This window comes from Trypanosoma cruzi, genomic scaffold (genome assembly GCF_000209065.1).
Source record: "Trypanosoma cruzi strain CL Brener 1047053516921 genomic scaffold, whole genome shotgun sequence".
NCBI lineage: Eukaryota > Euglenozoa > Kinetoplastea > Trypanosomatida > Trypanosomatidae > Trypanosoma > Trypanosoma cruzi.
In genome coordinates this window covers 181,819-203,897 of record NW_001849557.1, presented here as the reverse complement: position 1 = coordinate 203,897, position 22,079 = coordinate 181,819, and the positions used below count along the sequence as shown (strand labels likewise).

At 46.7% G+C, this 22,079-nt stretch overlaps 5 protein-coding genes across 5 annotated transcripts, besides 60 other annotated features; all 5 read left to right on the top strand.

Annotated features, from left to right (window-relative positions):
* Positions 1-1,620: a sequence feature (heterozygous, Esmeraldo-like haplotype).
* Positions 247-348: a sequence feature (A-rich).
* Positions 530-552: a microsatellite.
* Positions 686-749: a sequence feature (A-rich).
* Positions 905-949: a microsatellite.
* Positions 1,018-1,087: a sequence feature (A-rich).
* Positions 1,175-1,238: a sequence feature (C-rich).
* Positions 1,288-1,311: a microsatellite.
* Positions 1,378-1,461: a sequence feature (T-rich).
* Positions 1,621-2,429: a sequence feature (haploid, non-Esmeraldo-like haplotype).
* Tc00.1047053510861.150 (uncharacterized protein) lies at positions 1,734-3,497 on the top strand (the record flags this gene model as incomplete). The annotated part of the gene is made up of 1 exon (XM_811186.1): positions 1,734-3,497. One exon carries the CDS (start codon positions 1,734-1,736, stop codon positions 3,495-3,497), a length of 1,764 nt encoding a protein of 587 aa, XP_816279.1.
* Positions 2,430-3,693: a sequence feature (areas merged during assembly that could not be assigned to a particular haplotype. This can correspond to areas where the two haplotypes were merged or to regions with more than two copies in the genome that were merged during assembly.).
* Positions 3,579-3,608: a microsatellite.
* Positions 3,646-3,689: a microsatellite.
* Positions 3,694-4,985: a sequence feature (heterozygous, Esmeraldo-like haplotype).
* Positions 4,382-4,404: a microsatellite.
* Positions 4,438-4,468: a microsatellite.
* Positions 4,643-4,666: a microsatellite.
* Positions 4,662-4,688: a microsatellite.
* Positions 4,986-5,298: a sequence feature (haploid, Esmeraldo-like haplotype).
* Positions 5,293-5,370: a sequence feature (T-rich).
* Positions 5,299-6,392: a sequence feature (areas merged during assembly that could not be assigned to a particular haplotype. This can correspond to areas where the two haplotypes were merged or to regions with more than two copies in the genome that were merged during assembly.).
* Positions 5,425-5,471: a sequence feature (T-rich).
* Positions 5,657-5,687: a microsatellite.
* On the top strand, positions 5,743-6,636 carry Tc00.1047053510861.140 (serine/threonine protein kinase, putative; the record flags this gene model as incomplete). The annotated part of the gene is made up of 1 exon (XM_811185.1): positions 5,743-6,636. One exon carries the CDS (start codon positions 5,743-5,745, stop codon positions 6,634-6,636), a length of 894 nt encoding a protein of 297 aa, XP_816278.1.
* Positions 6,393-7,065: a sequence feature (areas merged during assembly that could not be assigned to a particular haplotype. This can correspond to areas where the two haplotypes were merged or to regions with more than two copies in the genome that were merged during assembly.).
* Positions 6,734-6,799: a sequence feature (T-rich).
* Positions 7,066-7,203: a sequence feature (areas merged during assembly that could not be assigned to a particular haplotype. This can correspond to areas where the two haplotypes were merged or to regions with more than two copies in the genome that were merged during assembly.).
* Positions 7,204-8,126: a sequence feature (heterozygous, Esmeraldo-like haplotype).
* Positions 7,771-7,802: a microsatellite.
* Positions 8,067-8,096: a sequence feature (AT_rich).
* Positions 8,127-8,220: a sequence feature (haploid, non-Esmeraldo-like haplotype).
* Positions 8,221-8,988: a sequence feature (haploid, Esmeraldo-like haplotype).
* Positions 8,431-8,480: a sequence feature (A-rich).
* Positions 8,591-8,617: a microsatellite.
* Positions 8,823-8,861: a microsatellite.
* Positions 8,924-8,946: a microsatellite.
* Positions 8,989-9,522: a sequence feature (haploid, non-Esmeraldo-like haplotype).
* Positions 9,004-9,043: a sequence feature (T-rich).
* Positions 9,057-9,084: a microsatellite.
* Positions 9,303-9,326: a microsatellite.
* Positions 9,329-9,367: a microsatellite.
* Positions 9,402-9,425: a microsatellite.
* Positions 9,441-9,462: a sequence feature (AT_rich).
* Positions 9,466-9,490: a microsatellite.
* Positions 9,523-9,576: a microsatellite.
* Positions 9,523-14,458: a sequence feature (areas not merged during assembly with more than two copies in the genome that could not be assigned to a particular haplotype).
* Positions 9,554-14,457: a mobile genetic element.
* Position 14,459, bottom strand: a sequence feature (haploid, non-Esmeraldo-like haplotype).
* Positions 14,460-14,488: a sequence feature (areas merged during assembly that could not be assigned to a particular haplotype. This can correspond to areas where the two haplotypes were merged or to regions with more than two copies in the genome that were merged during assembly.).
* Positions 14,489-14,812: a sequence feature (haploid, non-Esmeraldo-like haplotype).
* Positions 14,584-14,646: a microsatellite.
* Positions 14,700-14,738: a microsatellite.
* Positions 14,747-15,253, top strand: Tc00.1047053510861.125 (hypothetical protein, conserved; the record flags this gene model as incomplete). Its single annotated transcript, XM_811189.1, has 1 exon — positions 14,747-15,253. One exon carries the CDS (start codon positions 14,747-14,749, stop codon positions 15,251-15,253), a length of 507 nt encoding a protein of 168 aa, XP_816282.1.
* Positions 14,813-21,860: a sequence feature (heterozygous, Esmeraldo-like haplotype).
* Positions 15,699-15,723: a microsatellite.
* Positions 16,196-16,216: a microsatellite.
* On the top strand, positions 16,361-18,769 carry Tc00.1047053510861.110 (uncharacterized protein; the record flags this gene model as incomplete). Its single annotated transcript, XM_811184.1, has 1 exon — positions 16,361-18,769. One exon carries the CDS (start codon positions 16,361-16,363, stop codon positions 18,767-18,769), a length of 2,409 nt encoding a protein of 802 aa, XP_816277.1.
* Positions 18,857-18,934: a sequence feature (A-rich).
* Tc00.1047053510861.94 (hypothetical protein, conserved) lies at positions 19,045-21,582 on the top strand (the record flags this gene model as incomplete). Its single annotated transcript, XM_811187.1, has 1 exon — positions 19,045-21,582. The coding sequence occupies one exon, from the start codon at positions 19,045-19,047 to the stop codon at positions 21,580-21,582; it is 2,538 nt and encodes an 845-aa protein (XP_816280.1).
* Positions 19,182-19,225: a microsatellite.
* Positions 21,725-21,792: a sequence feature (A-rich).
* Positions 21,861-22,021: a sequence feature (areas merged during assembly that could not be assigned to a particular haplotype. This can correspond to areas where the two haplotypes were merged or to regions with more than two copies in the genome that were merged during assembly.).
* Positions 21,892-21,989: a sequence feature (A-rich).
* Positions 22,022-22,079: part of a sequence feature (heterozygous, Esmeraldo-like haplotype) that runs on past the window's edge.

The window sequence follows — 22,079 nt, the reverse complement described above, 5'->3', positions numbered from 1 at the left end:
AAATATTACGAGTGCATGGAGTGGGGAGTCGCACAGTAACACACAGGTACGTGGGGAGCGGAAAGGGGGGAGGTGTTTGTGTGTGGGGATTGGGGAGGGGGGGGAGACCAGTCCATATGTTGTTAGAGGACCGTAAATAAGGCGTTGCGGAAAGGACACATGTTTCTACATGTGCAGAAACACGTGTTTATTACAATACATAAAAGTATTCGTCTGCATTGGCATTTGTGGATATGAGCCGCTGGATTTTTTTTTTTTTTTGCTTTTTTTTTTCTTTTTTTCTTTTTTTGCTATTGTTTGTTTCTTCCTTTTCATATGACTTTTTCTTTTTTTTTTTTTTTTTTTTTTCTCCCCCCCCCACGCCGCACGCGAAGTGTGGGGGAAAGACATGGAAGAAGTATACACATTCGTACATACATTACTAAGGGACTACTCATAATGAGGCAGCCAATGGAAATGAATAAATGAAAGGGGTCATACACCAGCCCGCAGCTGAGGCAGCAGAAGTAAGCAAGCAATATATATATATAGAGAGAGGGAGAGGGAGAGGGAATGAGAGCGGTGAATAATATACGCGCATTGATTTGAAAAGCCAGAAGAAACAAAAAAGGGAAGTGACATGCATCGGTTTTTCTTATTGAGGTTTTACACCTTATTTTATTTCAATTTTCCTTCCTTCCTTCCCTTTTTTTTTCGTCTTCGTCCTCGTCTTTTTTTTTTTTTTTTTCTTGTTTTTGTTGTTGTTGTTGACTCTTACTTTTTTTACCCTTATTGTAATTCTTGCTTTGTCCCTTTTTCGGTAATTGTGTTTTCCGCACGATGAAAGGTGACTCGTCATTCGTTTTTTTTTTTTTTACTATTATTGTTTGGCCCTCTCATCCGCAAAAAAAAAAAAAAAGCTCTTTATATATATATATATATGAACACGTGTATACATGTATGTGTTTATGCTCTTGTCTTCTGTAGACGTTTCTCCATGGATTACTTTTTTCTTTTGTACGAATATAAATATATATATTTTTTTTTCTGTTGGCTTCTCTTTTCTTTTCTCTTCTTTTTTCTTTTCTTTTTTTTTTTTCTTTTTTTTGCCCCGAACAAACACGCATCTTTTACGCTGCAGCGACGAGAGCTGCTTGAGTGGTCTCGAGAACAGGCGTGCGTCTGCGGTGAGGTTGGGAGGCGGGAGGAGAAGAAAAAAAGAAAAGAGAAGAAAAACGGGGGGGGGGGAGGGGGAGGGGCAACAGTACGCAAGCGCGAGAGGGTGAGTGAAGACAAGAGGGGTGCAGCCACACACACACACAAACACACACAAAATTACATTGCATTACAATACACGCAATTAGGGCCGGAACGCGCGACACGTGGAGAAGTAGACGTAAAAAAAAAGAGGAAAAAAAGGCAAAAAAAAAAGAAAAAAAAGAAAAAAAGGGACCTAAAAAAAAAAAAAAAACAAACAAAAAACATAATCAAAGGACACATATCCGCAAACATAAGGAAGTGGAACTGTAGGGAGAATTTTCATAATATTTTTCAATTGTTTAAGCTCCTTTTGGAGAGAGGAGGAGGGAACGGTGTCCAAATAAAGGCATATCACTAAGAGACGAAAGGGAAAAGAAAAAAAGATTGAGTGTGCGTCAGTATATTAGGCAGCTTCTTTTATCTGTCTGTTGTTAACGCTCTCTATCCCATATATATATATATATACGCAAGGAAACGGAAATATCAACGACGGAATGCCACGGCAAATGAATGCGGTGGGACCTTTAAACATTCACAAGGAGCTGGAGGAGCTTACGAATTGTGAACCATTGAGAAAACTGAGTGCTTCGCAGAAAGATTGGCTTCTTGACAGTACATCGCACTACAGAAACAACAGTAACACGGGTGCGGCTCCCAATGTAAACACGCAACTCACATCGTCGTTTCGAAACGGAGAGGAGGAGGCAATAAGTGAGGGTCTGTCAAGGGTAGAATCTGCATCAACGGCTCGTGGGACTCAACGGCCCGTCAATACTGGCACTTGCAGCAACAGCAATGCGGAGAAGGCAGTAGCCAGATACGACATTGCCGCCAAGGCCGACACAGCTACTGCGCACGCCTCCCCACTACGCGATGAGTCGATAGGAGGGACACTTATTACCTTGGAGGTGTCCTCTTCTAGCGCAACCCCAGAGGGTTTGTTGTCATCGCCCTCACCGATGCTGCTATCTGGCTGTGCTATGTCGTCGCCCGTTACCTCTCGCGGAATACCGGGAAAAAATCATACTAGAACAGCAGCCAAACGAGGTGTTAGGCAATTCAAAACAAGCAGTACAAAAACTTGTTCCAACAAGGGCGGCCGGCCTTGTTCAAAGGGTGCAATCATATCGCTAGTCGGCACCCCGAACTCGAGGCGGTCTTCATTGGCCCATGTTAGCCCTTCTGGGTTGAAAAAAGTGTCTGAAAAAAGTAGTGTGAAGATCCATGACGCTGGCATCCGTTCCATGTCCGTCAATTTCCCTGTGGTATCAGCGAACCCCTACTTAGAGAAGGGGAATCAAGGTGTAACGACAAACTTGCCTTCGCCAGCGATTCAGAGTCGTGATTTTTCTGTGGCTACTGTCGCTGCAGCTCAAAAGACGTTGGAGCAGAGAAACGGCTCCTCACAACCATGGCTTTGCGCGGATGAGCGCACGAGTTCTTTTGAGGTTTTTGTCTCTTCTGAGAGTGACACGGAAGCCGCACAAATTTCTTTCCCCCTTGCTCAACAGAGGCAAAATCCTCCCTTGATTAATCAAGGCCAAAGTAGAGTACCGGCTGAGAATACAGTCTCGGCTTCGGTCTCTGCCTCCACATCTGTTGTGGCTGTCATTGATGTATACGAGGTGACGGAGAAGAGGGCGGCACAGCCTTTAAAGGAGGAAAAGAGGAATACTGGCCAATCAACCTTGTCCCACCGATTCAAGGGGAATATGTCACCTTCCTCAGAGAATAAAATTGGCAATCCAAAAGAGAGGGAGAAGACGAGGATTGGAAGTAAAAACAGAGGGAGGAGTGTACCATTGGAGGAATTGAAGCGAGTGGCTATGGAAGAAGAGGAGAAAAAAATTCAGCAGGAGAGGAACCAAAATGAGGCAAATAAAGTAAACCATAAGGAACGGGAGGAGGCCAATAAGGGAAGCGAAGTGCCAGAAGTCAAAAGGGAAGTCTCCAAAGTGAATGTGCGACAGAAAAGTGTGACGGGATCTCAAGAACGAGAAACGATTACGCAGCGAAACGAGTCAGAAGCACGACAATCTCAAGTTGCATTAATTTCGCCGCCAGAATCAAGAAGAGCGTTGAGCGAGAGACCGATGGTATCCAAGCCAGAAGGAGATAACAAATCGGGAGGCATGGACGAGGTTAGAGCTGATCATGATGATGAGGGGAAACGTGTCTACAGGGAAGATGCACTGTATTACACGCATGCAACCTATATGAAACAAAAATCGAAGGCAAAGTGCTGCAGCGTCATGTAACTTTGTGCTTTTGATGTATATATGTGTTCAGGCATACGTATATACATGTTTAATTTGCTGTTGCCGCGTACTGCCGTCTTTTGTATGCGTGTATGCGTGTGTGTGTGTGTGAATGTACATGCCAGTGACTCATTTACGAAGGAAAAGCAAAAAAAAAAAGAAAAAAAAAGGAAAAAAAAAAAAAAAAGAAAATGTCAAGGAGAAGAAAAAAAGGAACGATAGCGATCGACAAATAAAAGTCTGGATATGCCGGGAGGGAAGCTGTTGCTATTGATTTGCAGTAATCATGCAGTGTTTTTTTTTTTTTTTTTTGTTACAATTCCTGCTTTTGCTTTTATCGACCCTTTTTGTTGGTTTTTGTTGTTTTGGCAGGCAAAACAGAACTGGTCAGCTGGGGGACGGAGTGCACTTTTTAATACGATGTTTGGAGACGCGTGTATTATCAAATTTTTTTTTTTGTCTGTGTGGATGCATCTTTCTTTGATGTTAGGTTGGAATGGAACCGTTACAAGGCTGGCAAAAACAAGTGGGGGACTGTTGGTGTTATTGTTGTTGTACTGTGGGTGCATTCTCCCTTTAATTTCTCTCTGTGGGAACTTTCTTCTGAGAGGGAGGGAAGGATGACCGGAGAGATGTGATCACGGGGCATGGGCAGGGAGGGACGGAGAGAGGGGTGTGGCATCTCTTGATGCGTATAAATGTGTGTATGCGTGTGGCTGTGTAAACAGGACATTAAGCACCCATCATTTTCATTTTGTGTTTTCCTTGTCTGTTGGGGGGCGGCGTGGGTCGTTTGATCCACCGCCTTTTCTTTCCTTCTTTCTTTCTTCGCTGTATTCCGCATCTGTACGCATCTTTTTTCTTTTTTTTTCTTCTTATGTAACTGTGCGTGTGTGTGTGTGTGTGTATACAACGATGTACTTTCTTTTTTTTCTTTCTTTTGTTGTTGTTGTTGTTGTTGTTGTTGTTGTGTGTTTGCGCTCGCTGATTGTTTACTACATGTGTTTGCATGCGTGTCTGTTTCTCAGCCAGTGGTTCTTTGGAGCACACGTCTCGTTGCAAATCAAAGGGTCTGGGGAGATGCCAGTGATCCCGTTATGTTTTTCCTACTAACGATTGTACATGCAGAAGTATGTATACATGTGCTCTCTCTCTCTCTCTCTCTTTCTTTTTGTTTTTGTTTTTGTTTTTCTCCTGTGCCTGTGTAATTGTCTGTGTGTGTCGTTGGACTTTTCCAGCCGTTCCTCATTGGGCGCATCCCACACAGTGGTGACGCCTCGGAGGCGAATTGGAACGACAAACGGGGGGCAGCCACAGAAGGAATGGGAAATTTTTTAATTTTATTTTCTTCTTTCATGTAACCAACAGACACACGCACACACACAGACCCTAAAGCGAGGATGCAGGCGATTGAAAGAAAAGAGAATCGATGTTTGTTTGTTTGTTTGCGTGTCCCTGCGTCCTTTTTTTTTTTTTTTTTTTCTGCGGTGACGCATGCGTATTTGCTGACGTGCCCGCATCCACCGCCGTTACTTGGGGTGGTGGTGGATGCACGTTGAAGGCCCTCGTTGGTGCGCGTCTCTACACGTCTCTCTCACTTCTTCTTTCCCTCATGTTTGTTTGTGTGTGTGGCTGGGCGAGAAGGAAGGAAAGGAATTAAGGCAAGGCGCACACCACTCGTGCCATTCAAACGCAAAGGCAAATAAAGGAAAAAAAAACAAACAAAAAACAAATCAAATAAAAGGAGTGCGAAGCATCCAGCAGAAGGAACAGAGGAGTTTAACGCACTCAAGCGAAACAAACAAAAAAGAAAAAAAAAATCAAGAGGGAAAGGGGAACAGAAAAAAACAAAACAAACAAAAAAAAAAAAAAACAGACGAGAAAGCAAGAGAAGGGAAACAGAGAGTGAGAATAAGGTGTAGAAACGAAAAGAAGAAAAAAAAAAAAAGGGAAAAAGACAAAAACAAAAAGAAATTGCCGGCGTGGGGTACAAGGCGGAGCGAAGAAAAGGCATTTTGTGCGATTTTGTGTGTGTGTGTCTGTCTATCTGTGAGTCCACCGTGCATTGCATAGACGCCGGGCAATAAGTCGAAATTTCCGCTCAACGCGAACCACAGCCATCGCAAGGAAGAAGTCCTTTACCGAAATCCGCTTGAAAAACACACATACACACATACATACATACACACAAAAGAAGCAGAGTGACAGAGGCGGAGAAACAAATCAGCACCGAAGCATTAAAGGCATGGCGGGATCGAAGCGCATCGGGAGGTATGAACTCGGCAAGACGCTTGGATCGGGCAACTTCTCCAAGGTGAAACTTGGTCGTGATATTGAGACAGGGAAGGAGTGGGCAATTAAAATCATAGACAAGGAGCAGCTTGTACGGGAGCGTATGGAGGAGCAGTTAAAGCGAGAGATTGCCGTCATGAAGATGTTGCATCAGCCAAACATTATTGAGCTTCGTGAGGTCATGCAGACGACAAATCACATCTACCTTGTTTTGGAGCTTGTCACAGGAGGGGAGCTCTTTGACAAAATTGCCGCGGCAAAACGCTTTGACGAGCCAACGGCGCGCCATTACTTCCATCAACTCATCGCCGGTATTCACTACTGCCACACACATGGCATCGCCCACAGGGACCTGAAACCGGAGAATTTGCTGTTGGATGCGAATGATACACTCAAGATATCCGACTTTGGACTCAGCAATCTTCACTACGGGAATTCGCCTGGAAAGGGCACAATGCTGCAGACGGTTTGCGGAACGCCCAACTACGTAGCCCCTGAGGTGCTTAAGGAACGTGGCTACGATGGAGTTAAGGCGGATATATGGAGCTGCGGTGTGGTGTTGTTTGTCATGTTGGCTGGATATTTACCGTTTGATGATGAAAACGTCAATGCACTTTTTACAAAGATCGAACGTGGGGAGTACCGCATGGCCCGCCACTTTTCAGCGGAATCGCGGGATCTCATCTCAAAGATGCTTGCCGTAGACCCAAGCAAGCGGGCGACGGTGGAAGAGATTATGCACCACCCGTGGTTTGTGATCGACTGGGACCCAAATGTATTGAGGGCAGAAAACAAAATGCAGTTGTCTGAAGATCAGCTACGTAACGCCATCCAAGAATTAAGCTGATGCCACACCCACACCCACTCACCTCCCACAACAACACCAAGAAAGGGGAAGAAAAAAAAAACTAAATGTTTTATAGGGAGAAGAGAGAATCGAGCGCAAAGTAAAGAGATAATAAAACAACAACAACAAAAAAAAAAAAAAAAAGGAGAACAGGAAACAAAAATGGTTGGCAACGAGTGTGAGGAGGGTGTGTGTGTTTCAGTGTGTGGTCTGTGTGCGTTGGCATTTATTTTGTGTGGAAAAGGAATTAGGTGTTTTTTTTTTCTCGTGTTTTTGGATAAATTTGATGGCCCACAATACGACAACGCATGCCCCCAGACCTCGTGGTGTTGTATCGTGCCCCCAGTAAGACGCAGCTGGTCTGGGCGCTGGTTGATGCCGCCAGCCCTGCGTCAACAACCACGACTCCATGAGGGAAACATTGCTGGCTTCCCCCGACAATACGGGGCAACTGCCCCTGGCGCCGCGATGAGGCAGCTGGCATTGCCAGGGGAACGGTCTCCAGTTGGGCTCTTCGCTGTGTCCTGGAGGACCCCGGGTCGTGTGTCGCCCGGTCCGCCCACACGAACGGGTAGTTTGGAGATGACTGGCCGTGGTTCCCATGTCCGGCAATCCAAGAAACTGGCCGTGGCACGCGTGATGCCAACTTCCGCATGTAATTTTCGCCGCAGTCTCAGGGTCAGGCGCTTTGCCCCTGCAAGGATGCCGCGGGTATTGTAAAGTAAAAATCCGTGCTTTGGCAGCACGGTGGCGACCACATTGCGGTGCCGTAAAGGCTGAGATCAGGAGCTCTGCGCTGCGCTGTGGAATGGTTGACTTTTGGCTTTCCGAAGAATTGCAGCTGCGTTCTTTGGTAAAGGATACTGGCACCACGATGAGGTGGTCAACCATATAATCATCAGGGAAAAGAGAATTGATCAAAAACCACAAGGCATGACGAAGGGACTATGTTAATATCGGGGCGACTTATGCGATTTCAGAGGAAGTGTATTGGAAGGATGATACTTTTGGTGAATAATAACTTATGCGTGGGGGAGTGGAGCGGGAAATACATGCGGATGACGAGTTTAAAGCAACGACTGGAACAACAAAAAGAAGGAGAAACCCACTGAATGAAAGCAAAAGGAACAAAGCAAAAAAAAAAAAAAAAAAAAGAAAAAAAAAAAGAGCAATAAAAGGAGAAATGGAGTAAATTTGATGTGATTTTATTGAGAGGACCAATTTTATTTACATGGGAAGGGATGAGTAATGAGAAGGGTAGGAAGGGAGAAGAGAGAGAGAGAGACACCCTTTTTTTTTTCTTTAACCTTTTCCTACCAATGTCTGTACATATAAATGGATGCAGAAGAACAGAAGTAACCACACAGTGATAGCAAGGATGGGGAGAAAAGAGTATATCTACATGAATGCGGTTTCCTCAACCTTCCCTCTTTATTATTATTATTTATTTATTTTTTATTGCTCACACTTTTTTTTTTTTTTGTTCCCTTTACCACGATATCACTTGCGTTTTTGTTTGTTGTGTTAATGCTTGGCCGTGACGAACAGGGACGCATTGTTTTTTTATTATTATTTGTTCTGCGTTTCAAGTGAGCGAATTTTTTTGTCTTGCGTGAGGGGGAGAGCCGTTGCAGGGAGGCATGATGAAAGGGGGAGGAGGGCTTTGCCACGGCGTACATCGCGGCTTGCGTGGCATGTGCAGACGGGAGGAGGGGGAAGTAAACAGAAGGACTGGGACAGGGGAGCGCGGTGCCGGAGCACAAAACAGCGTGTGTGTGTGTGTGTGTGAGGGGGTTTCTCTTCTTTTCTTTTTACCATTATTCTCTTTTTTTTTTTTTTTTTTTATGGTTCCTACGGATTTTTTTCATGGGTGATATGTGCACTTCCTTTTGTTGATGTTGTTCTTGTTGTTGGTTTCTCGCTGTGCATTTGTGGCTCTCTCTCCTTGAAGAACGAGAGGGAGAGAGGGAGAGAGAGAGAGGGGCTTCATTGTGCCTCTCATGCACACACTGGGTTATTGTTATTTGCCTGCGGTCGTTTTTATGTGTGTTGTGCCGTTCCAGTGGTGGTGGATGGGCGGATGCTGCGACCGACGCCCTGTGAGTGTGTGGGGACGTCTTGGCAGGGCAGTACTGACATTTTTTTTTTTTTTTTTTGTTGGTGCTTTCTTCTTCTTCTTCCAGTTAATATAATATTATATATATTTTATATATATTATATTATATATTTCTCTTTCTCTTTCTATATATTTATTTTTCTCTGGTGGTGTGCACTTGTGTACATTTGGTTCTTTTTTTTTTTTTTTTTTTTGTGCCCGTTTGTGCTGCGTTGTATTTTTGTGTATTTTTATTATTATTTTTGGTCAGTAATAAAAACAAGAATAAAAATAAAAATAAAAAAAATAAAAGATAACAACACACGGAGGAGGAGGAGGAGGAGAGAGGAGGAATTTTTTAGCCAAACACACACCGCCGGAGATGCGGGAGGAAAATAAACGTCCCTCGCGTAGTTACGCCCATTTGCCAATATAAATGCACATGTGTGTGTGTGTGTGCCTTCCGCATGTGTGGCTAAGAGAGAGAGCCTGTGGAGATAAATTGTCTCCAATAACACTCCTTCTCTTCTCTTTTCCCCTCCCCCTTCCCTCCCGAAGAAAAAAGAAACAAAAAATAAAATAAAATAAAAGAAAAGGAAACAAACAAACAGACAAGCAAACAAACAAACAAACAAATATCTTTGTTTATATTTACGGATTTCCCTCCATGTTTTTTTTTTTTTTTTTTTTTTTTGTTAAAACTCATATGTTTTATTATTATTATTATTTTACACGTGTCTGTGTGTGTGTGTGTGTGTGCGGGAGGTATTTGTCATTACGACTTCAGAGGCTTTTTTTTTTTGTTTATTCTCTTCTTATCTTTTTTTTTTTTTTTTTTTTTTTTTCTACTCCTACCAGCGCGTCTAGCTATACAGTGCCATCTGAGTGCCGAAGAGGTGGTCGAGCAACGACAAAAGTTTCCTGCTATGAAGCAACTGCCATTGAGAGAACTTTCCGAGGCGAAGGTCCTGTTCAATGCCCAGCCGTTGACGCACAGCCAAGGTGCCTGGACATTCTAGAAGCAGATGGTGCAAGGTTTCCTGCGGGCCGATTGGCGTGCTAGTGGAAGCTGGCTGATCCTGCGGCAGCAGAGATCGCCTCCTGGCACTGCTGTTCCGATGCCGTGTGGCGTCTGGGTTGTGTGCGCAGCGACTTCTGTGCTGTGCGGTGCTTCTCCGTGTGGGGAAAACCATGTCACAGAAATCACATTTGAGCTCGGGAAGCGGTGGGGGATGTTCCGGATGAAATGACCGACAGTGACTGACGAGACCCGAGAATCCCGTCAATGTGGAATCACAGTGCGGACATTTCTCCTTCCGACGGCGTGTGAGGGTCCGTCTCCTTACTGGAGAGACGTCTTCCTCCCTCGCCGACGGGGGAACAGTGTCCGTCCCCGGTGCAGTTGGATCGTTGTTAGAGCGCATATATGCAGACTGTTCCGGTGAGATGTTGCAGAATCGGCATTGGTTCGTGCAATCTCTCACGGCCCAGTATAGTCGGCCCCAGAGCTCAGATTCCCCGCACCTTGCCCTTGCGAGGTGAACCAGTTCCTGACGGTGTAGAACTTCCTGAGTGATCAGGTCCTTACCGCTGAGATCTGATGGCCTTGTGCCGCAAAGCAAGTAGCGATGAGTGTCTTGACGAAGGGTACTACGCCACTTGTTGGTGAGCTGGGTAGTAAAACATGTCAGCAGATCCGTGTGCCATAAAGGTGCGATTCCTTGCTCCGTGTATTGTCCACTTTCCATAGTCTGCGTCGCATACTGATCTGCAAGCTCGTTAGCATGTACTCCGCAATGTCCGTAACAAAACTGCAGGTGCACGGACCAGCCAGCACGCGTCAGTGTCAAGAGACGCTGCCAGATCTGATCCTCCGTCCAGTCTGTCTGACTGAGCGGGCCCTTGTTTAGAGCCGCTAGAAGAGACTGACTGTCCGTAACCACAAGCAGGGTTTTACGCCTGTGGCGGATACGAGGAATCATCAGCTTCTCTAGGGCTAGAAGCAGCGCACGGGATTCCGTCCTGTAGCTGCATGGGCGTGCACCGCAGTTTATGCTGGCCTTTTCTATTATCTCCGATGAGTTGAGGGATGAAAGCAGTATTCCAACCCCTGCTGACTTGGGAACGTCGACACCGCCATCGGTCGCAAGTATCCACGAACGATGGCTGTGCAGCGCCAGAGCCTCTTCGCTGACTCTGCGCTTTTCCCGTATCAGCTCTTCCTCGTCCGTTATTGAGAGGTCTATCGGAAGTTCCACACCGATGGTGACCCGGTGAGCGGAGGCCGCATACCAGGGAGGAATGGAGCTGCGAAAGAACCGCTCTTCGCGTGGTGAGCTCTCGGTGATGCCATAGTCCTTTGTGTATGCGTCTACAAAGGCATATAGCTCGTCCCGAGATAGTGGCGAGATGCGGAAACCGGCGCGAGGCGGTGGCTCAGGCGGGGGTCTCCGCATCCAGTCCATCTGACATGCGCGTGTGTTCTCAAATATTGAGAGCCGCGCGCGCAGGCAAAGGACATGGAGCGGCGGCATATTAGCCTCCAGTAGTGCGGATTCCGGGTCAACAGTGCTCGGAGCTCCGCTGACAATGCGTGCTAGGGTTGCGTACGTCTTCTGCATCTCATTCTTCGCTGAATCCGTCGCTACTGCCCATATGAGCTCGCTGCCATAGCGTAATTTGGAAGCACCGTATCCAATGACGAACGTGCGTAGGTCATGTGGAGATGGTCCCGCCTCTTTGTGCGCTATGCAGCGTAGCTGCGATATCCGTTGCGAAGTGGCAGCGCATTGCTTGGTGGCCGCCACATTTAGCGTCAGTCGTGGATCGAGATCCATGCCGAGAAGCTTCGTAGTTCGCGACGCCCCCATGGTCATGACTGGGATTTGACATCCAGCCACTACCAGCGGCCACCTTCCCTCACGATCATAATCTGACTCCGTGTGCGTGGATAGTGTGAACCAAGCGGCTTCACACTTTGACGGTTTGATGGCCAGGCCATTTTCCTGACTCCACGCATGCAGTTTTTGAAGAACCATGTTGGCAGTGGGAATGGCGTCTTCCCGGGACTGCCCCTTGACGATAATAGAGGTCGTCCGCATACATGTCTGCTGTGACACCCGCAAAGCTGTTCAGCAGATTGAGAAGTGGGTGTGCGTAAAGGGAGAACAAATATGGTCCCAGCACGGACCCCTGAGGAACTCCTCGCAGCATGGGACGCCGATCGCTGTGTCTGTGGCCAACTCGTGTCTTCGCGTAGCGACCACATAGAAAGTTTCTAAGCCACCTTCTACAATTCACCCCCGGAATATTAGCCAGCAAGCGACTGAGGACTCGATGATCTATGGAGTCAAAAGCCTTGCTGAAATCAACCAGCACCAGCAGGGTCCGATGGGGTCTGTAGTGGAGTTGATTGCCAATACCGCTTTTCTTGGGAAGGCTCACTTGGAAATAGTGATTTCTATTATGCTCCACTTCGTGTATCAGGTGTGCCAGCTGCATCGTCGTGGTACGCATACTACGATATGCATACTGGTGGGGGTGCGGCGTCCACACCCAAAGCAATCTCTTCAGTACCATTTTCTCAGCAACCTTACTCACAATGGAGGTAAGGCTGATGGGTCGATATGACTCAAGCAGTTCCGGCGACTTACCGGGTTTTAAGAGTGGAACGATGGTGGCGCGTCTCCACTCAACCGGAATCGTACCGGTCGTCCAACTGTGGTTAATGCAACGAAGAAGGAATCGGAGGCCCTTTGACGAAATATGTCGCAGTGCCTCACTGTAGACTTCATCCGGTCCGGGGGCCTTGCCATACGGCGTATTACGTAGCGCAGCAAGCAGTTCCGTACGATTAAAAGGTGCATCAAGAGGGGAGTGAAGATGAGCAACTAAACCAGATGTGGTGGCAGCTTCGTTTTTGTCCTGTGGCTCAGAACTAGATGAGAGTGAAGAACCTGAAGTAGATGTAGCGGCAGACTCGTTGTTGTTCTGCGGCTCAGAAATACAAGAGATAAGAGAGGTGGAAGAAACTAAGCTAGAAGTAGCGGCAGACTCGCTGTTGTTCTGCGGCTCGGAGCTAGAAGAAGTAGAAGAAAATGAAGTAAATGAGGCAGCAGACTCGCTATTGTTCTGCTGCCCAAAAAGAAAAGAAGCATTAATGTTCAAGGATGCACTCTGTCTGTTGATGCCTTTGGAAAACCTAACTGCCTTGTGAGAGGGGTGAAATGGAAGAAAGATGCGATTGAGAGCATTCGCTGCTCTCCTTGCTGTTTTATAAGTGTGTTGACCATCTCCTAATAACATTGATGTGGGAGATGGAAGTGATGCCTTTTTTCGTCCGGAAATGTATTTCCATGCGAGTGGCTCGCCTGGATTTAACTTGCTGATGCGGCGTAGATACGTGTTGCGCAAGCGCTCTCGGAGTAGGAGGAAGAATTGACTCCTTGTCCGTTGCATTTCTGCCTCACGGTCGGGCGTCGGTAACTGTAGATAGCGGGCCTTGCTGTCGGTAGCAATCCGCTCTGCCTCCATGAGAGTGTCGTCCCAAAGCCTGGGACCGTCCTTGTGCATGCCGCGGGGGCAATGTCGTCGATACGAAGTTATAAGCGCTCTCGTGAAAGCCTTAATGCCGGTGGACTGCTTTTTATAGTCGTATGCCGGAAGTTGTGCGTCGAAGTCCTTGATGAATAAATCCCACTTGCACTTCCCCCAACTGTAGAAAAACTTAGGTGCCGAAGGGGGTGCCGAAGGTATGGTATCCTTAAATGCCTGATGCAGCGTAAATGTCAGCACATAATGATCACTAAGCGGCGACACGGAAGCTGACCAATCCGACACAGTCAAATGCTTTGACCATGTCAGATCGATACAGGATCGTTCTCTTGTGCCACGAGCATACGTGACCTCACCAGGGGTGTTAACCAAGGTGAGTCCCGCATCCGTGCACAGTTCTAAAAATTCTGCAGCAACCTCGCTTGGAGAAGTCTCCAAGAATGGCTCCCACTGTGGGTGATGCATGTTGAAATCCCCGCACAGCAGGAGCGGCGACGAGGCTGGAAGGCAGTTTACTAACCGCCTGAAGGATTGCGTTACTTGCGGTGGTGGTCTCATATAGGCACTCGCTACAATAAGATCACGGTTCTGGTCCAGAGCAACCTGGACCACCACCACTTCAAGGCTGGTGTCGTGCTGGGGGATGGTGAGAGGTATACGCTTGGAGCGGAGATTTTTCCGCACCAGCACCGCCACACCGCCTCCCTTGCCGATGCGCGACTGTGCATAGAGCACATAATCTCCAGTGTGCATGCTGGCGATCTGCTCTGACGACTTCCAAGTCTCCTGAATGGCTATTATGTCTGCTCCTTGCGCCATTAATGTTGCGAGTTTTGACGGCGTGAGGCAAGAAACGTTCATCTGGAGTACTGCTATGGGGCCTGGGTTCTGCTCAATGTCTCCGCTTAGCAGTAGCTTTTGTCGTTGCGCGTCACATACGGCACGCAAACGGTATGTATAGCGCTGATAAGCGCCGATGGAATTCAGCAGCGGATAGAAATACCGCTCCGCGGGCAGCCATGTAAATGGCTCCATCTGGTGCCCTTCCGACCCGTTTGTGCGGCGCCTCCTGCCTCTCCGCGGGCAGCGGATGGGCAGCAGGCGCTTAGCTTCCTCTCTAGCAAAGAGTACTAGACCCTGGCACCACGTTGAGGTGGCCGGCTGAGCCAGGGTCTTCTTATCTTCATATATGTTTATATTATCTTTTTTTTTGTATATGTGCGATTTTTCTGCCTCATCACTCTTTTTTTTTCTTTATTTTGGTGCTGCTTCCTTTTAGTGTATTTTGAGAGTTTCTCTTTTTTTTTTGTTTTTATTTTTATTTTTATTTGTTTATTTATTTTTATTTTTATTTTTTTTTTGGGTATATTTTAGTTTTTATCTGCGTGTTGTTTTAATTTATAATGAATTGGCGTTTTTTTTTCTTTTTTTTTTAATTTTATTTTATTTTTTTCCACAGGGATGGGGTTTGAGTTGGCTTTCTTTCAGGCAATAGATGAGAGCAGCCTTGTGTCGGCCTCACTTATATGCGTCATCTCGGAGCTTCTCGGTGCAACGTTTGTCAGTGTTTGCCTTGGCGTCCTGCTGCGGTTTGTGTTTCCCTGGTGGGAGGCACAAGTAAGAGTGCCGTTACGAAAATGGCCATTGCATGAGGGTGTTTCTCACGTGAGTGGTGCGCCCAAAAAGAAACTCTGCGCTGCCGTTGTGAATGATGTTTCACCACCGTGCCCGGTGCAATCGCCGCGTCGGATATCGTTGTATGCCACCGAGATTGCAGCGCCGCTGAAGGAACCCACATGTCCCGCCAAGGGGGGCGTGAAGGCAAAGGCACCTTCGAATGAAGGCATCTCACTTGATGATTTTATTGAGAAGTTCTTTTCGGAGGCGGAGCTGCTCGACGACGCCCTCTTAAGCGCGACATTGAGCGATGCAAAAACCGCCACAGGCGGAAGACGTGACCGTCGATGAGGCCGTTGGGAGTGGTACCATGCAGCGTTCTGTCCTGTTTTATTTTTGCATGGGATGCCGTCTCCGTGTAAGAGAAAACCGGCGTGTGTGTGTTTTTTTTTTTTTTGGGCGAGAGGGGGCAGCGACAAGGCGGAGTACAGACACATGTGCAGATATCACAAATGAATATGGGGACAACGATGCTAATGAGACGAACTCATTGATGGAGGGAATTTTATTTAAGAGGACATGCGCTTAAAGAACGGCAGCTTTTCTTTACGGTGCCGAGTGGTTCAATGTTTAATGTGCGTGTCCTGCGGGGGATGCACATGTTGTTTGTTTGGATGGGGCGTAGGTGGGTGGCAACAATGGTAAGAGAAGGAAGAGGCATACATTGGTGAGGAGTGGGTTGCGTGCACCGTCAGCCCACAGGAAGGATGCACGAAGGATAGTGGAGGGAGGAACGAAAAAAAAAAAAAAAAAAAAAAAAAGCTGCCGTTGCCTTCACTCAGTTTTATTTACCCTGCATTGGAAACACTTGTGAAATGTGCGTTGTTTCCTCACGCTGCTTGTGTGCGGAGAGGACACAGTGTGTCTTTGCCACCACCACCCCTACTTCCCCCCCCTCTCAGCAGGAAGGACGAGGCGAAAAGGAACAAACCGTGAAATTAATGGGAAGGAAAGAGGCTCGAAAATCCATAACGAGCACGATTAAGTGTGGAGCTGCTGTCTTTGCTTTTTTATTTTTATTCCATTGGAATGAGAAAAAAAAAGGAAAACAGGGACGATTACACATGGACGGGAATGTGGATCGCCTATTTCTGTGTGTATGTGTACGTGTGTGCGTGTGGTAGAGATGCGCCTTGGATCAGAATGTTTTGTGGAGAGAAAAAAGGAAGAAGAGGAATGAGAACAACGTTAATTTTAGCTGCCAACGTGAGCGTTGCATGATATACACACAGCTTATTTATTTATTTATTTATTATTATTATTATTATTTTTTTCTCTTTGAATTTTATTATGTGGCGGTAGAGAAATTACGCAAAGCACAGAAAAAGGAGGAAAGGCACGTGCCCGTTTCTTCCGTCGTTTGCTTTTTTTGAGCTATTTTCAGTGAGCTCAGAGTGAATGTGCAGATGTCGGCCTGTGAGCAGGCGTTTTTTACGCCATGTAATGTTTTTTATTGCGGCTGTTTTTTTTATTTGGATTTTGGTTGTTGATCTTATCGCTGTTCGTTTTCGGTACGATGACAGGGCGGTTGGTAGGCAACGTACGGCTGCTCGTCCCCGCGCGGACATGGAGGAGCTTGACACCTACTCTTCGATGTATTGTGTGGGACATCAATTTAACGACCCACGCCGTGCCGGTGTGGCCTCTTCTTTTCACCCGGACGGGCCAAGAAGTAGTGACGGCGGCGAAATGGATGCGGGGCGTGTGGATATCGTGTTGAATGGCGTGTTTTTGCCGGACAAGACACACAATGCGAGTTTGAAGGAGGATGATATGATGGGATCCGCCGATATTTATTACTACCCCATTTATAATCGCACATGCCTTTACAAATTTGTGTACTTTGACAAGAAGAGGAATAAATTTTTCTTTTATGTGCGGAACATATCGTCCTACCGTCGACTTCTGGCAAAGGGGAAGTTACGGCTACCACCGGTGTCGTTGGGTTCGAGACCGCTGGAGCTCCCCCGTAGTGGGCTAAACTCTTTTCGACGGAAATCGTACTGGGCCTTTGTTTATTCTCCAGTAGTTGTTTTGGGTCCGCGTCCCCGTGATGAGGCGAAGGGAGGGAAGCTGAGGCGACACGAAGAGGCCTCTGCGCCCTACCATAATACGTTGGTGGCGTACTTTCTTCCAACTGCGTCGCCGTGGAATTTTGCTCACACTCTTCTATGTGATCTGTTTGGTTTTTTTTGGGGTTCCATGGAAATTCAGCGAGCATTTGCGCATATATTCCCCTCTGAGATGAAGTTTCTCTCAGAGGCTCTACCAGACGTGCAGCTTATCGTCACTTCTTTCAGGTACTTTTCAAAAGATAAGCTTCCAAATTCCAATAAGGCGTTTGCATTTTTTTCTCGTCGACCGGCTATATATGACGTGGCACTGCCTTCGGGTGTGTACCGTGGACTTCTCGCGGGCACAGGAACAAAAAGTTGGAGTTGGGTAACACCGTCATATTCGGCCAGTGGATCTCCTTCACTGTGGTACTCTTTTCGAGACTACATTATACGCCACACTGGGGCGGAGCAGCGTCCTTACCGAAGAAATTATTCATCGCCTAATTCACTGCGTCCGCCGCGTGTATCCATATGCCATAAAGAAGATAAACGTGGCATTGTAAATGAGAAGGAACTTCTTCGGTCTCTCCGGGAAAGGTTTGGTAGGGCGGAGTTTTTTCTGGAGACTATTGTGGGCCGCGGTGCGAAGGAACAAGTGGAGATGATGTTGGCGACGGATATTTTTGTTTGTAATGAGGGTACATTGGCAACCGTCTTTTTTTTAATGAACCCCGGATCCGTGTTTGTGGCGATTCCTCTTGTGTACCATTCGCCACACCTTCACCAACGAAACATGTCACATCCGGACACATGGTGGTTACGTCCAGATCTTATTCGTGTTGATCCACGATTCAACACTGGTGGAAATATCGACTGGTTTCCTCCGGCCATTTCATGGGTGCGCGTCACGTGGTATAATGAGATTCCACTTTCCGAGGCATCGATTCAGAAACCTTTGCATGGTCTGCGAAACTACATGCCCGAATACAATGTTCGTATCCATTTGGGGCGTTTTGCATCTTTAATGGAGCGGGCCATTGCATTTTTAAGAGGCCGAGGTACGTTGTGGAATGTAAATTCTTCTTTAACTTTGTTTAAGCAAAGTTTGAGGTTTAGCAAGTTTGTTCATGACGGGAATACCACATCTTTTGGTTCTTTCGAGGAGAGGCACCAATACCGTTTTGTTTCTTTGGTGCCTAAAAACTTTACAAACGTCATAAATAACATTTCTCTTCGTCGTATTTTTTACCTGCATGAGACTCCTGTTGAAATTCATCGCTTTCGCGGCCGAACTCATAGACCACCGAATTACTCCATTACGGCCGATCAATGCCGTCGTTTGATACATCTACGTCCTGAACTTTCGACAAGTTTTAACACGGCCATTTGCCGTTACGGTATGAGTGGTTTGTGCGAGTTGTTTGCTAATGGACGCTACCCGCAACGTTCTCTTCACGATAAGTGGCGATTAAGCGGAGGACGGTGTGGTGGTGAGGAGAGTTGGCCGGTGTATTGGAGGCGGCGACCAGAGTCGTTGCACACGGCTGTTCGTACGCGTACGGCGGATGGCTCTGAAGCTTCATTTGACCTTAATGAGGTGACGGATTATTTTTTCGATGTGCGGGAGGAGCGGAATCTTTCACATTATCTTTATTTTTCCAAGGCGCATCTGCTCGAGAGTTACCGCGTAGCAGAATTTGGACTGCACTTGAAGGCCGAGAAGGATATTGTGAAGAGGCTGTTCGGTTAGCCCACATGAACGATATACATGTATATATGTATGCACCCTTGTGATGGTGATGTGGAAGAGTGGTGTGGGCAAAAGGGGAAATCAAACTTCTTTTTTTTTTTTTTTTCTCCTGGACTTTGTTTTCATTTCTTTTTCTTTTTCTTCTTTCTCTTTCTCTCTCTCTCTGTGTGTGTGTGTGTGTGTTCAGGGTAGTAGTCTGGTTGATTCAGTCGTTTTTTTTTTTGTTGGGGTGTGTGTGGGTTCCCACGTGTGAAGGGGGACAAATCGAGGTGGACATGCAGGGCGATTTCCGCCAACATCTGCGGCACGCGCGGTTTTCTTTCGGCAACACGCCCGTGACGAGAGAGATGACGGAAAATGGGGGCGTGGTTCTTCAAAATGCGAATGTGGACTCCAGTGGACCCTGCCATGGGCCGCCACGGGAGCAGCCACCGCCGCCACTGCCACCGCCGTCGCAAACGAACGGAGGGAAAACGAAGGCATTTCTCGCGTTGTTTTCTCGGCATCATGATTTCAACACACGAGGATGCAAAAGTGAGCATCACCGGCTGATAAATGAGGACTTTTTTACAGATCCGATCCGGAAACTGCTGCGTGACGGTAACTTTCCGTTTAAATTAGTCGTGAATTGTCTTATGCTTCTATTTCTTATTTTGATTGCTGTTATGTTTCACGCGCCGGAGAATATTGCGAACGAAGAGCAGCGCAAAGCCGTGCTTCATTCTTTTGTAGGAAACGACTATATTGGGAAGGACAAGGGGAATATTAAGTTTCGACCAACGGTGTATTTACACAAACGTGAAGACGTGTTGAAAGATATTAAGAAGTTTGTCAAGGTGTACTACGCTCTGGCAAACATCTCCGTGAGTGAGTTACACTATTACTATTATGTAGTGTCAGAGGATGGAGCTGCGGCTCTGCGGCGGCTGATGGAAAGTGAGACACCAGAAGGTTCGGATTGCTTTGAGGCTATCGTACATGGGAACGTCCACGATCTTGATGATGCAGGTGATTTAGTGAATCTTATGTGTGTGTTGCCGGTATCCATGGAGGTGGATGCGTATCTTTACTCGCAGCGGGAGTACAGAGGCCCCTCACCACTGCGACACTTTTCGGTTCAATTGACAGAGAAGGATCCCCTGGGCCCTTTTTCCGATGACAGGGAGGAAAGCTCAACTGACAACCGTGATCATAGGGCTGCTCACTCGGATAGGGATAAATACGTGGAGTCGGTGTGTGCTCCTCGATATGATGAAATCACTGGTCTGTACTATCGCCCGTGCCGTGAAGACCCTGATGCGAGTGAAAATGGTACCAGTCATGGCACGGATGGCGAGAATGACGGCTTTTTTTTCCCGTTGATGGACAATGTTTATAGGATTCGATTAAGGGCATCGATTCGGCATTTGACCGATACTTTTTTTAATCGTCAGGAGGCAACCAGCGGGTTCGAGACCGTTATTTATCACTGGGTCATTGAAAAGGTATTTTCCTTTCACGCCGGAGGCCTCGTGGAGGTGGAGTTTATGATTTCAGTGAACACGAGACGTATCTCCCTATTTGCGCATCCACGATTCTTTTTTTCCGTGGCGTTACTACTACTTGCGGTGTTTGACATTGTTTTGAGGTATCGTGCACTGAGGCGTATAGCGACTTCTCGGAAACGCGTTGCGGTGCCGCAACCAACTTTACGGGAAGAGGATTCCTTGGTACCTCTTCCACAGGAAAGAAGTAGTGAGTTTTCCACGCATGCTGTGGCATATTCAACAGGCTCGGATGCTTCACTGGGGGCACAGGGCGACTCCACGAATTCCCATGCATCGCCCATTCTTTATAGGCGTTCTCCGCGGTCAAGAAAGCCGGTTACAAGGAAAGTAAAACACGTGCCGAGAGCTGGGTCTTTGGTGCCGGAGACTGTTTACACGGATTTCTACGATGCCTGGCGGGAACATTTACAAATCTCAAGGGGGGAATCTTGGCATTATATTGCAATTGTTGCCGATACGCTTGCAGTGGCGTACGTTTTTACGACATCTGTGAGACTCTGGGGCATGTCTACTCCGGAGTTTTGCGACACGTTGGAGAGTATCTTTTTGGGTTTAACGGGGTTACTTCTTTCAGTAAATCTTCTCTCGTATATTCGTTACTTCCCACAGATGTACTTTGCGGTACGTGCGATGCGGCGTGTTGTTCCGAGGTTACTTGGCTTTGCAATGAGTGTTGCGCCTATCTTTTTTGGATTTGCTCTTTTCTTTTGTATTGTTTTTGGGCCTCATTCCAATGGGGAGTTTTCCGACATGGGTTTCTCTCTCGTGGCACTTTATTTTGTGATGTTTGGTGACGCCATCCTCCCCGCCATTGAGGATGCTGAGGGGTCTGTGTATCTGATTGTGACCGTTTTGGCGAACTTCATGACGATTTTATTTATTCTTTTTTTCATGATGACAATGCTGAATCTTGCCATGTCTATAACGCAGCATGAGTGGGGCCTACTACGACGACGTTTTGGGTCATGTCTTAGCGCTAATAATCTTTTGTTTGAGGTGCGTACCCGCGATGAGGTGAAGGCAGAGGCAATGGAGGTTGTCATTGCCAACATGGAGCTTATACTACACATCAAAAGCGAGGAAAGGCTGACCGCGGATGCAGCGCATGAACGTCATGGAGAAGACAACGGCAGTAACGGATGTGCCAGTGATACCGTGGAGGGTTTGTCAAGATCTCCGCGGGATTTGCAAAGAGGGGACGTAGCGGATATGTACCGACGGCGTTTAGATGAGCTTACGGAGGGAATAGTAAATGAGGATGAGTGAATACAAAGTTGAATGCACGTAATTTTATTGGCTTCCTTTGCTTATCGCTTTATAGAAACAAATTACAGTCTAGAGTGGAGACACCACAGCAGAGAGAGGGGAGGAAAATAAAAGGGTAAAATGACTTATTCTTACCAATGTGTTTTTTATGTTTTCCTACTTTTTTTTTTTTTCTCTTCTCTTTCTGTTACCTGCTGTTTGTTTCTTTTTCAAGGTTTGTTACACGTTTGCTTTTCGAGGGGAGGACCGGTTGCAATGCCTTGTTATATCGTTTGCAATGACTACGTTTTTTTTAGCACAATTCCGGGCTTCTTTTTTTTTTTTTTTTTTGTTTCTATGCATGTTTACTTGCATGTATGTATGTGTGTGTGTTTTTTTTTTCCTTTTTTTTTTTTGGTTTAATTTTTGAGGAGTGTTGTATTTGTTGCTTTTTTGGCGGCTCTGCTGTTTCTCTCTCGTTCTTGCTTTCTATTATTATTATTATCGTTAAATTTACA